The sequence below is a fragment of the Platichthys flesus genome, chromosome 7, assembly GCF_949316205.1.
Source record: "Platichthys flesus chromosome 7, fPlaFle2.1, whole genome shotgun sequence".
Classification (NCBI taxonomy): Eukaryota; Metazoa; Chordata; class Actinopteri; order Pleuronectiformes; family Pleuronectidae; genus Platichthys; species Platichthys flesus.
Genome location: NC_084951.1, coordinates 13,309,616 through 13,323,186, shown reverse-complemented (window position 1 = coordinate 13,323,186; position 13,571 = coordinate 13,309,616). Strand labels below are relative to the sequence as shown.

General features: G+C 41.4%; 1 protein-coding gene across 2 annotated transcripts in view; it reads right to left on the bottom strand.

Annotated features, from left to right (window-relative positions):
* Positions 1–13,571, bottom strand: part of pex14 (peroxisomal biogenesis factor 14) — a 44,078-nt gene that overhangs the window by 29,850 nt on the left and 657 nt on the right. For both annotated transcript variants that reach the window (XM_062391942.1, XM_062391941.1), the window contains exon 2: positions 12,979–13,029. In XM_062391942.1, the coding sequence (XP_062247926.1) occupies positions 12,979–13,029 (51 nt within the window). The remainder of the gene's footprint in view (positions 1–12,978; positions 13,030–13,571) is intronic.

Genomic DNA, 13,571 nt, shown 5'->3' with positions numbered 1-13,571 from the left:
GGTCAGTGTTACCGAACCAAAGTTTTGAGATTTAAAAAACAATTCAACACACGAAAAAGGGTCATGGAAAACTTCATTGACATTACCACGGCAAAGGTTTAAAAATAACATTCACTAGTGTATCGGTGTCAGTGTTAGAGCCATGGGCAAAGCAATCATGCCATCAAAAGTGCATTATGCAATTCTGTAATGGGGGGTTGGTGGACGGAAATAGAGCTTTTTTTTCAAAGACCACTGTATGTACAGAGCGAACTTTCCATTGAGTAGCATTTCCCTTTCAGAGCTCTGTCATCACAAACATGGAAAAGTTGAGTCGGTTCAGCGTAAGACAGGGGCTAAAGTACATTAGATCTAACGAGGCCACTATCACATAGTAAAAACAGAGTACAGATAAAACTGATAATTGAGCCTGGGGAGTCATGCCTGTCTCGGAAGAAAAAGTAGAACTGTTCCTTCTTCTCTTCTCTTCAGCAGCCGATTTTTTTTTTTTACAATGGGGTGAAATTATATTGCAAAAGTGAAGCAACATATTTTATGATTCAATATGCTGGGTATGCATAAAAATGTTGGTTAAAAAAATTTGCTGGGGGCTTTTACAGGTTGTAATTTAAGATAAATCAGCTTCTTTCAGGTTGTACTCAAACACACACAAAAAAACATAAGTGCAGCAAGAAATGACAGTGGCTCATGCAAACAGCCAAGTGTTTGAAAAATAAGATGGATCTGCATCAAAGTGAAGTGTTTCCTTTTTCTTATGAGATCTGAAACTAAAGAAAAGCATGCGGCAAGCAGCCAACTCAAAACTAGCTTGAGAGATTCGCTACAGTGCAGAGTCTGACATTTCTTAATGTGTAACTGTCAGTCGTGCTGCCTGGGGTTGCCCTTGCTACACCAGCGAGACAGATGACTGTTTAGATAAGGACATCCCCAGCGGGGCCCTCAGAGCCCCGAGAGCCCCGATGACTAAAGAGCAGCGACTCCCTCAGTGACACCTCACTTTCACTTACTTTGGACAAAAATACTTATATAGCCCACAAATTCCTTTTAATTCAGGTAAAAGGCCCAAACCATGAGGCTGGAGCTGCTCTGAGAGATGAGGGTCATCAGAGATTAACCCATGGCACTTTAGCAGTGGGGGTGCGAGAGGGGAGTCACAGTGGAGCACAACAAACTACTTAGCCACCACAAAACATTCCAGCCCCTTCTCAGCTGCAATCCAGTAATGGATACTTCCTCAGCTCCTCGATTGGTCAAAATGTTTTCATACAATAATTTAATTCAGAAACACATTTACAAAGCAGGAGTAATCAATTTTAATTAGTTGACTTTTTTTTCATTCGCATAAAATTTAATGTACTGCCATCGATCTCCTTTGTTCTTTAATGCAGTGCCTCTTTCCTGTAATTTGAAGCTTTTCTTTTTCTTTTCTCTTTTTTATGGTACAGTCAATGATGACATTGTGTGACAGGCAGCTCCATGTGCTTTTCAGAGAGAGGACTGAGCGTGAAGAAACACAGGAGCACTCGCAATGTAACTTCATATCAGGGGAATGTTCTAAAAAATGTGGCTTGTATGAAATATTGTGAAAAAACTAAAAATATTTGAAATACAATCAAAATACTAAAACAATCACTTCTTGACTGATAACTACAAGTATTCAATAAAATAACATATAGAGGTTAATGTTATGCAAAGCTGTATATTAAATGTGTAGAAATATAAATGAGTAGAAAGTGCTAAATGTGTAGTTATACAACTTTGTGCATGTGTTGCCGAAAGTTTGTTGAAATGACAAAAAAATAGGGTTAGGGTCAATGGTTGCTTATTCAAATTAATTAAAAACATAAAACCCATATACAATTTTTACCCAAATAAAAAAATTTAACAAACTGCACTGATTAAAAACAAAAAAAACTCAAACATTGTAACTGTGAAATGAACCGTTTTAGCCACAATAAACTGATCTGCATGAATTTGGTGAGATGTCCTTTGTGACCCTAAACTGGAGACGCAACCGGACACGGCCACATAAACAAGCACACAGGCTTTTCGTGAAACTGCCACCGCTCTGTGTGTTGTCCTTCATATCATCAAGGCCCGCTGGCCTTTCACATTCAATTAGTTGATTGAGGCAAAATGCGAGCGGCACCAGTAGCAAACAACGTGAAGCTTGTGTCCAAGCGACACACCACAGAAGTTGTGTTGTGGTGTCAGGAGAAGAGCTGCCGCCGTCACAAGCAACTTACTGTGACAAGCCTATCCTCCTCTGTTGATCCAAACTGCTCCTCTCACTGAGGCAGCACCCACCCACAGACACACATCCTACAGTACACACACAGCAAAGCAACGTGAAGTGAACCATTATGATTAGCAAATAAAGCAGGGAGTCAGGGTGAAGATGCAACGAGTTGGCATCAGTTGTGTGTGCGAGTCCTGCCAGCCTGCCAAATTAACTAATAAAACTAGAATAGAGAGGCCAGCGACAATAGAGAGAGTAGTGTCCTTTTATTGATCAAATTATTCCTTCTTGGGTACACTGTGTCACTGAATCAGAGTTTGTCCACAAAGACAACCAGACGGATTGTGACATTCCAGTGACATTATAATCACACGTCAACCCCTCTCCAGTCAATAGGCTGAATGCACTAATCGTGCGTCTTGGATCAGTAATTTCATGGTCTTCAAAGGGGGCCAGGAATTGGTGGCATGACCCTCCACACAGGGTGAGACCCCTCTTTGCTCAGCAAGTGCCACGGAGAGACAGAGAGGAGAGGGGTGGTGAAGGGGGACACACAAAGGCAGGACCGGAGCCAGAGAAGATTAACACCGCCATCTCCTGGTCAGGGGTGGGACTGTTGAGTCAAAAGGGGGGAGGAAAACCTGGCAGTTTACCCTTGCGGCCTGTCTCTCACTGAGACCTGTCACAAACATTTAGACACACTTGCCAAGACAATGGGCCACACATACACAGCGGCAGATAAGGCAGTCTGAAATCGTCATCAAATGAGGAAGGAAACTTGAAGCAGTCGGCCTTTGGTCTGGTTTTGGAGGGAGAGCAAACAAGAGTCTGTTCCTGATCACACTAAGTGACAGAGAAAATTGCTGGCTAATTCTCCTTTTCTGGAGGCCTCCAGCTGCCAGGAAGAATCCAACTTCCAAACTAGCATGAGCACAGAAGGAATGTGACAATAGTCATCGGGGTCACAGAAGCAGCAGTGACTGTCTTCTCATTTAACCCGATGTCAGAGAGGATACAAGTCGTCAGATAGAATAAATAGTTATTTCAGCCTTTCTGAGAATACAAACCGGAGATTTCATAGTGTATAAGATGTCATAAAGTGACAAAAGCATGCGTGACATTTGGTCTCCATGCCGCACCTAAATATAACCTCCCTATCCTGAGATGTTCCGAAAGAATATCAGGTTTAGCAACATTTTTTTCGAATGCAGTCGGTAAATAACGTGACACAGATATAAATCAGCCCACTTCACCCCAGACAACTCCATGCATCTGCCTTAAATCTACTTTGAGGTATTTCTTTAGATCACAGATTAAACTCATGGTTTAAAAAATGTATTTTTCTCTGGCAGTGTTTCTACAGAGGCAATGATCCGGTTAAAGACAAATGCTTCCTTTTGCATCAAGTCTCCTAAAATGAGAACTTTTAATCAGATTCAGAACTCAACAGAAAGAGGAGTAATCAGACAGGAATGTTGCACGTCACGCAGCGCCACACTTTCTGGGACTGAATGACAATCTGAGGCGGTGGTCAAAGTTAAGGCGTCAACACCCATTTCAAATGAACATCAACCTTTGTGGCCACAGCAGAAAAAACCCACACTTTCCCAGGCTCCTCCAACAGATTGAAGATAGGAGACAACCCAGAGTGAACCACTATATTGTCACACAGGGTGGCGCGTTACAGCAAAGGGGCTGAGTTTGCAAGCGGCTCAGTTCAGACGTGCACCTGTTCTGACATTTTCTGTCGACCTTGACACGGAAAACACATGACAATGCCACTCTCTGCATTTCAAAAGTGCAGGCTGTTTGTCGAAGCCCCTTCACCTCCCATTTCCTATCCCCAGGATACCAAAAATCACTTTCCATACAGTGTGGGAGCTGAGAATATGACGTAGTGCTATAGATGTGAGGAGGGACAGTCGCACAGTGGCAGTAAATAAAAGGGATATACAGTAGAGACGTACACAAATCTGATATAGAGTCATATTCGGGCACCACCAAAGACTGTTCACTCTTTCCACAGGAGTGCAGGACACCAATACCTCCCTCAGAACACCAAATCCTACAATAACGTCAAGTGGATGGAACAAAAAGGCCTCCGACTCTCTCCTCTGTTTACTACATTTCTAACGTCTCCCTCTCAGCGTTCCTTTTGAAGTTCATGACAGAGCTACAATTCTTCCATCCGTCTACTACTTTAATCAAAAAGAAAGCAAAGTAGTGCTGCCAGGAGCGCTGCGCAGGGAAACAAATGTGATCTTCCTGTTAATCACTGCATTAACAAGCAGCCGACAGTCTTGACGCACATACCAGGGAGGGGAACCAGTCCAGGTGTTGGATAATTGTCAGTTGCGTCAGTGGCTATGTCTGTTTTTTTTACTGTGCCAGCCTCTGTTTCACTGCTGATCTACACTTGTGCCCCACCTTAATGATAGCTTTTAAACGTCCTCTTTCTGCTGAAGGCTGCATATAGACACAAAGAAGTCTTGGCAAGGGTTTCTCCATGCTGACTGTCGTGGACTACGGGTGAAGTCATAGACGCCCCGCTTTAATCAGTGCCAAGTAAAGTGCGGCTTCATTTTCACAGTGCATCAGTAGCGTCTATTTTGAGGGAAAAGTTTTTTTAAAAGCCCCATCTTATCTCTATAACCTTTATAAAAACAAGTCAATGCGTGGCGTTGCTGGCAAACAACCATATATTAGAAATGCATCACAGTAACCACAAAAAATACTTGCCAAGACAGCAGCTTGTCAGAAATGACTCAAGTGTTTCTTTCATTCAGAAAAAAAAATCCTTGGGCTGCAGGTGTGAATGTCATCCTGAGAGAAGTAGATGAATCGCAACTTTCCTTTAAAACACAGAAAACTTTACAGTCAGTACACTCGTGTATCCCACGTATAGTGAGGCTAGTTAGAGCAATACTCACACTTAAGTTCTCCATTTTTCCAGGTTTTAAGATAATTTCTCCTTTACTGTATTTCACTTTCATTTTAGCCTGGAGTAGTCCACTATCTCCTCTCTTCAGATTACCAAGATAAAGCCACAATCTCAGGGCGCCACACACAGAGAAACTCTGAAATCCCATTAGCATTGTGCTTTCATTATTTTTAATCAAACCCACAAAACTGACAATTATTAATTAATATCCATTACCAATTTTTTGCCCCTCTCCCGGAGAAGACGTTGGGGGGAAAAGAAGCAATTAACTTAACAAAATAATCAAAAAAATTGTTTCACAAATCCCTGATAAATGTCATGTGAGGTCCCGTCTTAATGTTAGAAGTGTAATACATTCTTGCTGTCATATTCCATTAAACTGCTATTACCGTCTTGATAGAACTATTAGTCACTACATTATTAATAACATTAATGTATTTACATTTTTGGTGTACAAGCCTGCTTTCATGCAATAATTTATGAACCCAACTTCAGATATGTTATAACACTCCCCATCGAGGCTCCTTTGTGTTTATTATTGATTATGAAAAGAGTCAAAATTCCAAATCAAATCCCCCTCCGCCCTCCCCCCATCCCCTTAATGTATTGAAGTGGGCTGTTTACATTAAAGGACTGGAATAAAGTGCATTTACATCTGAAGCATAACTTCATAATTTACATTCCAACATTTATTAGAGGTGACAAACGAGCATTTGGTCCACTCGTGCTTTTCCACAATGCAGCACTCATTCAATCCATATAAATTACAGCTGGGCTATGGAGTGCAAGAGCAAATTATTTTATTATATTTATGCATGTATGACTCTATAGGGGGTTACTAAGACAAACAGGGAATTACTTGATTAGGCCAACTGTGGTTAACAAAGAAAGAAATATGACATAGAGGGTAGGGCCAATCAGATTTCAACATCACTCAAACGTTTGGCCCGGATTCAAATATCTAAAATACATTGATCTCAGGGTAAAAGCTTTAAATCTATAAGAATTTTGTTTTTATAAAATGAGCGTTCTGCAGACTCAGATCCTTTGCTTGGTTTTACTGTAGATGTCTGGGAATTGTAGAGTATAGAGAGCTGTTACAAGTATTACGGTTGCAATAGCTTACCCTTAGCAAGAACTAATATTATTCAATTAAAATAAACTTGCCTAAAAGGCAGTATTATATTACATAATTAGACAAGGCAGCGTTTTCAGAAGTGTAGTTACAAATGCACTGAGGGGATCCCAGCATTTGAACAAATATCTAACGCTGTAGGGGAGCTTGCCGACAAATTAACAGCTAATAACTTACTGTGAAGCCAGATAAAAAGAGGAAAAAAATGTTCCCCAAAGTGTCAATTAAAAATTATTTTTCCTCTGATTTCCACACTTGTGAGAGCATGGTGTGCTAAACATCATTTGGAATCGCGAGCCAAAATTGCATGTTGTTCATTTATATATTTATTTTTCGTTTTCCTACAAACTGGGCTAATTCAGAGAGAGAGATAATTCAACGACAGCAGCGGGATTGTTCAGGAACAGTGAAAGGGTAACCGTACGGTTGGCCGGAGAGGAGAGGCAGACGTATGGGTGCAGGGACAGAGGGAATTGAAGGGGGATTCAATCAAATTCATGTTCATTAAAATTAGAGGACATCGCAAAAATTAGAAAGATGCTGACAAATCAAAGGGTCTCAGTACCTGAATTACCATAGTCATTTACTTATTAAAGCCAGGATGCTTCCTGTCAATCAAGAGCCATCACATTCTCCATTTGCAGCGGAAAGCCAGCGTAATTGCTTCTCATACTAATCAACACAACTTGTGTAATTATGCCTTGAAAGTGACATTGGAGGCTGAGAGCGATGTGAGCAGTCTTGACAGCGGAGACATCTCAGATTCATCGGGAGATTTCCAGCCTCGCTGCAAGGAGACAAGCCACTCTCAGACCAAGTTACTCACTCGAGCAGTTTACAACCATAAACACAAAGAAAAGACGATAAATCAAGCTGAAGTAATTACAAAGCAGAATGGAGTATAAAAGAAGCTCAGCTCAATAAGGCCACTTTCCCAAGTATATTGAGGCAAAATGACTGCACTGTAATTAAACTAATGTCATATTTCTAACATTTCTTAAGTAAACACATTATGACAGTTCACTAAATTGCGGGAGAATAGGAAATTACAGCTCTGTTACCATGCTGTTTACATTAAAATGCTTGCTGAGACGAAAACCCCACAAATAAAATCCGAAGTATTCATTAAAGTTGATTGGATCAAGCTTAATCACAGACTTTGCATGTCTCCAAAATGAACTTTGCGCAATGCTCGCTTCAACATTCCTTCGTGCATTGGAAAACTATCTAAACCATATTCCCAGGCTGCATCTGTCACCAGTCACACAGCATCGCAGCAAGGAAGGTCACAGCGAGGTCAAATTGATGCAACAAATCAAGAGCCACGGGTCATGACGTGAAACCCCCTGCATAAAATATGTGCATTATTGACATACAGCGACAACAGCTTCTTCTTCATTTACCATGAACTTTACAACGTATTAAAGGATTTTCAATACGCTCATCAAAAACAGAGATAAAAGTGCTATTGTCCCGATTGGCAGCGCAGATCTGGTCCGGCTCTGCACATGAGGAGGAAACCACAAAATAAATAATATGTATAAAATGGGCTGGACCATTCTGTGCTCATCATTTTCAAAGAGGTGGGTGGATCCATCAGAGAGAAAAAAGCCACCAACATCAAAAAGAAGTCGACTGATAATTCTGGCATACTATGAGGGGAATAAGCGCAATCATTTCATCTGCTAACAGAAATGAAGATGATAGATTTATGGCTCGTAAAAAGTTCAAACGACAGAAAAACCAAAAATCCTAATCTGTGTCATTCCTCGCTTGTGACCTCCAAACTTTAGCACATGTTTGAGACAAAGTGAAGCTACGCTCATCTGTGGCCCAATATGAGAAAAACAAGTTCATTTACTGACATAGAAAACAGAGACTTTTACAGGAAAAGCGTGTGTGGTTCACCCCCCCCACCACGTTCAACTCTAATGAGTCAAAAAGTGTGACCTGCACTTAAACAAGAAGTCACAGCCAGAAGCTGTAAACTCATTTTCCCCTTCCAAGCCAGCAACGTCTGCAGGACGTGGAAGATGTGCTCCGAGCATGCACGATAAATCTGACGTGAAATCATAATCATAAAAGCAATTAGCTGACCCTGCGCCACTCGTCCTTGGACATGACAGTGAGATTTCATACAGAGTCCTCTAAGGAGGCTGGCTGCCGGGTTGAGCGAGGGGGGGAAAAAGTGCAACACAGCAACAATAAAATGGAGGGCTCTTCCTGTATCATTAACCACTGAAACAAACAGCGTATGATGCACCATGAATGCTGCACTGAGAAACAGAGAATTGAGCTTTTATGCTTTTCAAACGAGACAACCTAACCACGACCACTGAAACAAACTGCTGTGCAAATGTTTTTCTTGTAGATCTGTGGGCATGTAACACACATACACACTACACTTGTAAATGCCATCTTGATATCTTACATCAGTCTGTACTGGTTCCCACTGTGTGAAACTGTTTTCAAGTAACATTGAAAATAAAGTTTAAAAATAATTGAAGTTATTTGGAATTAATCACAGGAATATGGAGAAAGATCATTTCCATATAGGCCTTTGTATTGTGTGTCCGTGGAGCATGTGGCATGTTTACAGTCAACATGACCAGATACAGAATCTACTGACTGAGAGATGGAAGGTGATCAGATTTATTTCACTTTTCTCTTTCAAGGAGTGTGATCGGGTCTGAGAAATGTCTCTTCACACACCGTTGCATGCATACACACACTTGCCATCACTTCCTACCCAGTAATTACAGCAAGGCCGAACTAGTGGCTGCCACCTAGTGACCGTCTTCTCCAATAATCATGAAATATCTCTATGGCTCGCGCCCCCACTCGGACCATAACTCTCCTTTACTGCAGACAGCTCCAATAAAGGATTACAATTACAATTAAAGTAATGAGCAAAGAGGAAAAAAGGAAAATCTCAGAAGGTTCCCTTGACTAACTAAATTGAAGGCTAGTTTCTTGACAGAATGGAGTTACCCTACCAGCCTCATTACTGGATCCCATTTCTTATTCTGCCCCAATAATTAATTTGAAGCGTGTGTTGAAACCTTGAGTCAAAAAGTTAAGTAATGGTTTTTAAAGTGATTAATGTGAATTGAAATATTTATTATCAAATACAATCCAATTACTTTATATATTTATCTTTTATGGAAGTGAAAAATAAAAAATAAACATAACCCTTCAAATCGCTGGTATCTCAGGGTTTTCTTTTTAACATTTCAGGAATGTATATGCTCTTTTAAAGAAATCCCATTCACACACACAGAGGGCAGGTTTGATTTTGAAAGATATCTTTCCACAAACACAAGTTCCATGGGGAAAGTCATTCAAAACAAAAAAAAAAAGACTAAACCCGAGAGTAACCTCTGACTTCCTGGTATCACCACTGTGGTACATTTGTGTTACACCCACTAAGTGAAGAAGGAAAAAAATCCCTTTTTAGAGGCAACATATGAGCAACATATGTCTGCCTGCGACTCGCAGGGCTCAGCAGAAGAGCCATCCGGGAGGGAGAGGTGACGCGAGAAGAAAAGAGCAACAGAGAGAGACAAAAGGTGACAGTAGCAGCGGCAGTGCCTTCATGTCGCCCGGCTGGACCGATTCCTGCTGGCATGTCCTCCGCCAACCAGCCAGGTCCCCCTCAACTCCTACACTTAGCATACTGTTCCCTTTTACCCCTCTCCCCTTCTGTGGTATGACGGCTATAGCAGGGCGGCTACGGAAATTCTGAGACTGCGGAGCCAAAACAGATCACTTCAAAGCAGCTTATTTAACGCTTGCTAAATTTTTCATCACAGTCGCTTAATATCCTGGGGAAGGGGAGCTTTTGAAGTTGCTGTGAGACTGGGGATGTTCTTCATACAATTCATTTCCCCCTCCCACTGCCACTGCCATCCTCCCTTTGCTGGGTGGACCCCCCCCCCAGAATCTAAACACATACTCACACTCATTTTACACAATGCCTACATGCGCAAGCTGAAGTATGCAAATGGTACAGATGCACCTCCTGCACGCATAACCCAGCTGCTTGATTCTCCACAGAAACGCTTCCCCCCCCCCCTTATAGGCCTGTGATTTTACAACATATGGGGACAGTAGCAGGCTTAATGTTGCCAAGGATATTGGTGAGGGGTCAATCTTTCTGCATATCAGCTGCAAAGCCATATGATTCAATATAAAATAAAAGTATTTCACAGAATGGTAGCGGTTCGTCTCCTTATGTGCTGGAAATTCACAAACAAAATCAGACACAATCTGAACACTCAGTGACAAGTTAATCTGATATCAGCAAACATATATGATTTGGTTTTAAGCTATTGAATTGGTCCTAGAGTTTGACAAGAAAAACAAAATCGGATATCTTATATAGTTTAATGCAGTAAATAGGCAGAAAATGGACAAACAGATTAATCGATAATAAAAAACAATTAGTTTGAGCACTACTGTATGTATTTAACTACAAATTCAGAGAAAATAAATGATTAGAATAGAGCAGTAAAGATAGTCAAGCAGGAAATCATTTTTAAGAAATTACTAGAATCTATAATGCAGATCTACATCTGTTTTCTCATATGATCAAAGTGACTTTGTTCACATATAATTATGGTGGAAATATATTAATTGACAGCAAAGTGCGGAATGATTGGAGGTGACTAGTGCTGAGCAGAGGGTAACACTACAGGGAAAGAACACAGGGACGAGGGAGACGCCAGCTAGAGACTGGTAGGGGCAATGGCCCTGGCAGAGATAAATGGAAGGTAGAGGGGGGAGGGGGGGGGGTTACAGAGAGAGAGAAGAAACAAGCCGGGGTGAGGGTGTGCAGAGAACACTGCCAGAGGCAACAGCAGCAGCTGGCAGTGACTGGTATACCAGTCAACCATGGAATACATACTCACACACTCCCTCTCTCTACAACAACTGCAGGTCTAGACCTGCACCTCTGGCCTGGACGGTGGCAGAGGCTGTGGCACTGGCCCCTGAGCTGGGCCCTCTCAACACAGAGAAGAGCCCACGCCATGCAGTGTGCCAGGGCCTGCTGATCTGGGCGAGGTGAGTCAGAACCTGTTAACATGACTGGTGTCCCCAGCCTGACACGCTGGCTTGTCAGACATGCACATGTGCACATAAATGTTATACAAACGTGTATGCTCTCGCTCTCTCTCGCTTTCTGCCCTCCCAACCCTGCCAGCACTCCCTTTCCTCTCAACCAGATAAAATCCTTTCGGACACAAATTTCAATTATTCACCTCATCCAAATAATGCCATGTGACAAGAATTATCCCTACTGTAATAATCCACTTAACTGGGAAAGAGCAGCTCATCAAAAAGAGAAAGGAGAAAAGGGGCTGGAAGTGAGGGAGGTGGTGGGGGTGGTGGTTGTCTGCGGGGAGGGGGGGCTTGTCAACCAGCCTCGAATCAGGACTCTCATAACAAGAATTTCTTCCCTTTTTGAGTAGGCAGTCTTGAAGCGCACTGGGATGATGAAATTGAAGTAAATTGAAAGAAAGCCTGGGAGAATGCTCCCACAATCAATAACCCCAGGATTAAATTAGCCTTGGCATGAAGGGATGATGGGGGGAGGATGAAGAGTGAATGGTGGTGAATGACATTGAGACATGTAGGCTGAACAATACAGCACTGCTTTAACCTGGATGCTGTGTCCATACAAGGAAAGTGCTGTGATGTATTCCAGCCCACTTTGCAATAAGACACTCTCGGTTATAATCATTGTCATCACTTGTCCTATAAACACTTTTCATTACACATACTAGAAAAACAACGGACTTTCTTATTCTTACAAAAGACCCGAGATTCTGGTTAAATTACGATACATTTATAAGTAATGTAAATGCTACCAGCTTTTCAAATATCAACCAGTATGTGCAACTTTTCTTAAATACTGTTCACTGAGGACAAAAGGAATATTCAATCAAACTATTAGGAGATTCTTTTAAAAATCCAGAGATAAATTGTACCGAGGAAGAAAAACAATGGGCTAAACTAAGGTAGAACAAATACATGTGGTGAAAGTTTTCTATTTAACATGATTAAAGCAGCCATGGAACCACAGTCGTTGTTAAAACAGTGCTTTCTGCATGCTTTTTACTCTCCAAAGCCGAGGAACAAAAAGTACAGTCTCATTATGGGCTTGGGGACATCAGTGTGGCGCTAAATGACTGGCTGCTAATTGGACGCCTTTAATACTCGATCTCACTGGGGAATGTGGGTAATATCTGATTAGCCAAGGAAAAGTGGTTTGTTGATGAAAAGATGAAAACAAATGTCTTTAAGTCACCAGATCAGAAAAGAAACGAGCACAATGTTCCTTCACTGTGTCATCAATTTCCCCAGGTGCATGTTTTTCCAAATACCAAAGAGGCTGATTTCACAGGTGAGAACACAATGAGAGCACAACACAAATCAGTAAAAACAGACATAGAACTTACATACTGTGGTGAATTAATAGCACAAGGCGGAGAATAACCGCATGGAGCATATTTACTGACAAAAGAAAATGATCAAGTCAAAAGAAATGTTTACATTTGATCCATCCTGCAAACACACATTTACATCAAATACGGATTCTTAAATTATGTTATGAATGTTGCAACAATGAAGTAATTTATATTAAAAATACTTAATTCTTACCAGTGCTTCTCTGGGGGGAGCTGGCCCACTGTCTCCAGGTGGAAGGCCAGCCTGAGAAGATAAACACATCAAGTTGTATTAGAGTGCCATCTACTGGAGCACAGTGGGAATCAGTGAGGGAGCGGATGAATAAATACATGAAATCCATCACTCTATGTTTCACACTAATTAATGCGGTTGAGAAAAAATATAACCAAAACTAACTCCAGTTATAAAATCGTGAACATCTCGCACAACATATAATTGATGGTCTCAAACCACCTCTAGCCTGAGCAGCTAGCAGGAGGAACACCTGTCACTTGACTGCTCCTTCATAATGAGCTGAATGCACATAAAATCTAGTTGTAAACATAAATGGGAAGGAACCAGTAAAATCGTCTATTTGCATTACATCTGTGCGGCCTTCTTCTGCCTCATATAATGCTGAGCAATAAAAGAAATAGTGACACATAAAGTGGATGCATGTGCACAAAGGGGACGAAATACTTTAGGAGACATGTCCCTGCACAAGCTCGTCATTTAGTCAACATGGAGTCCCACTTCTGCATTGACCTTGAGGACTTTGCACAACATGTGGTGTGAACATATACATT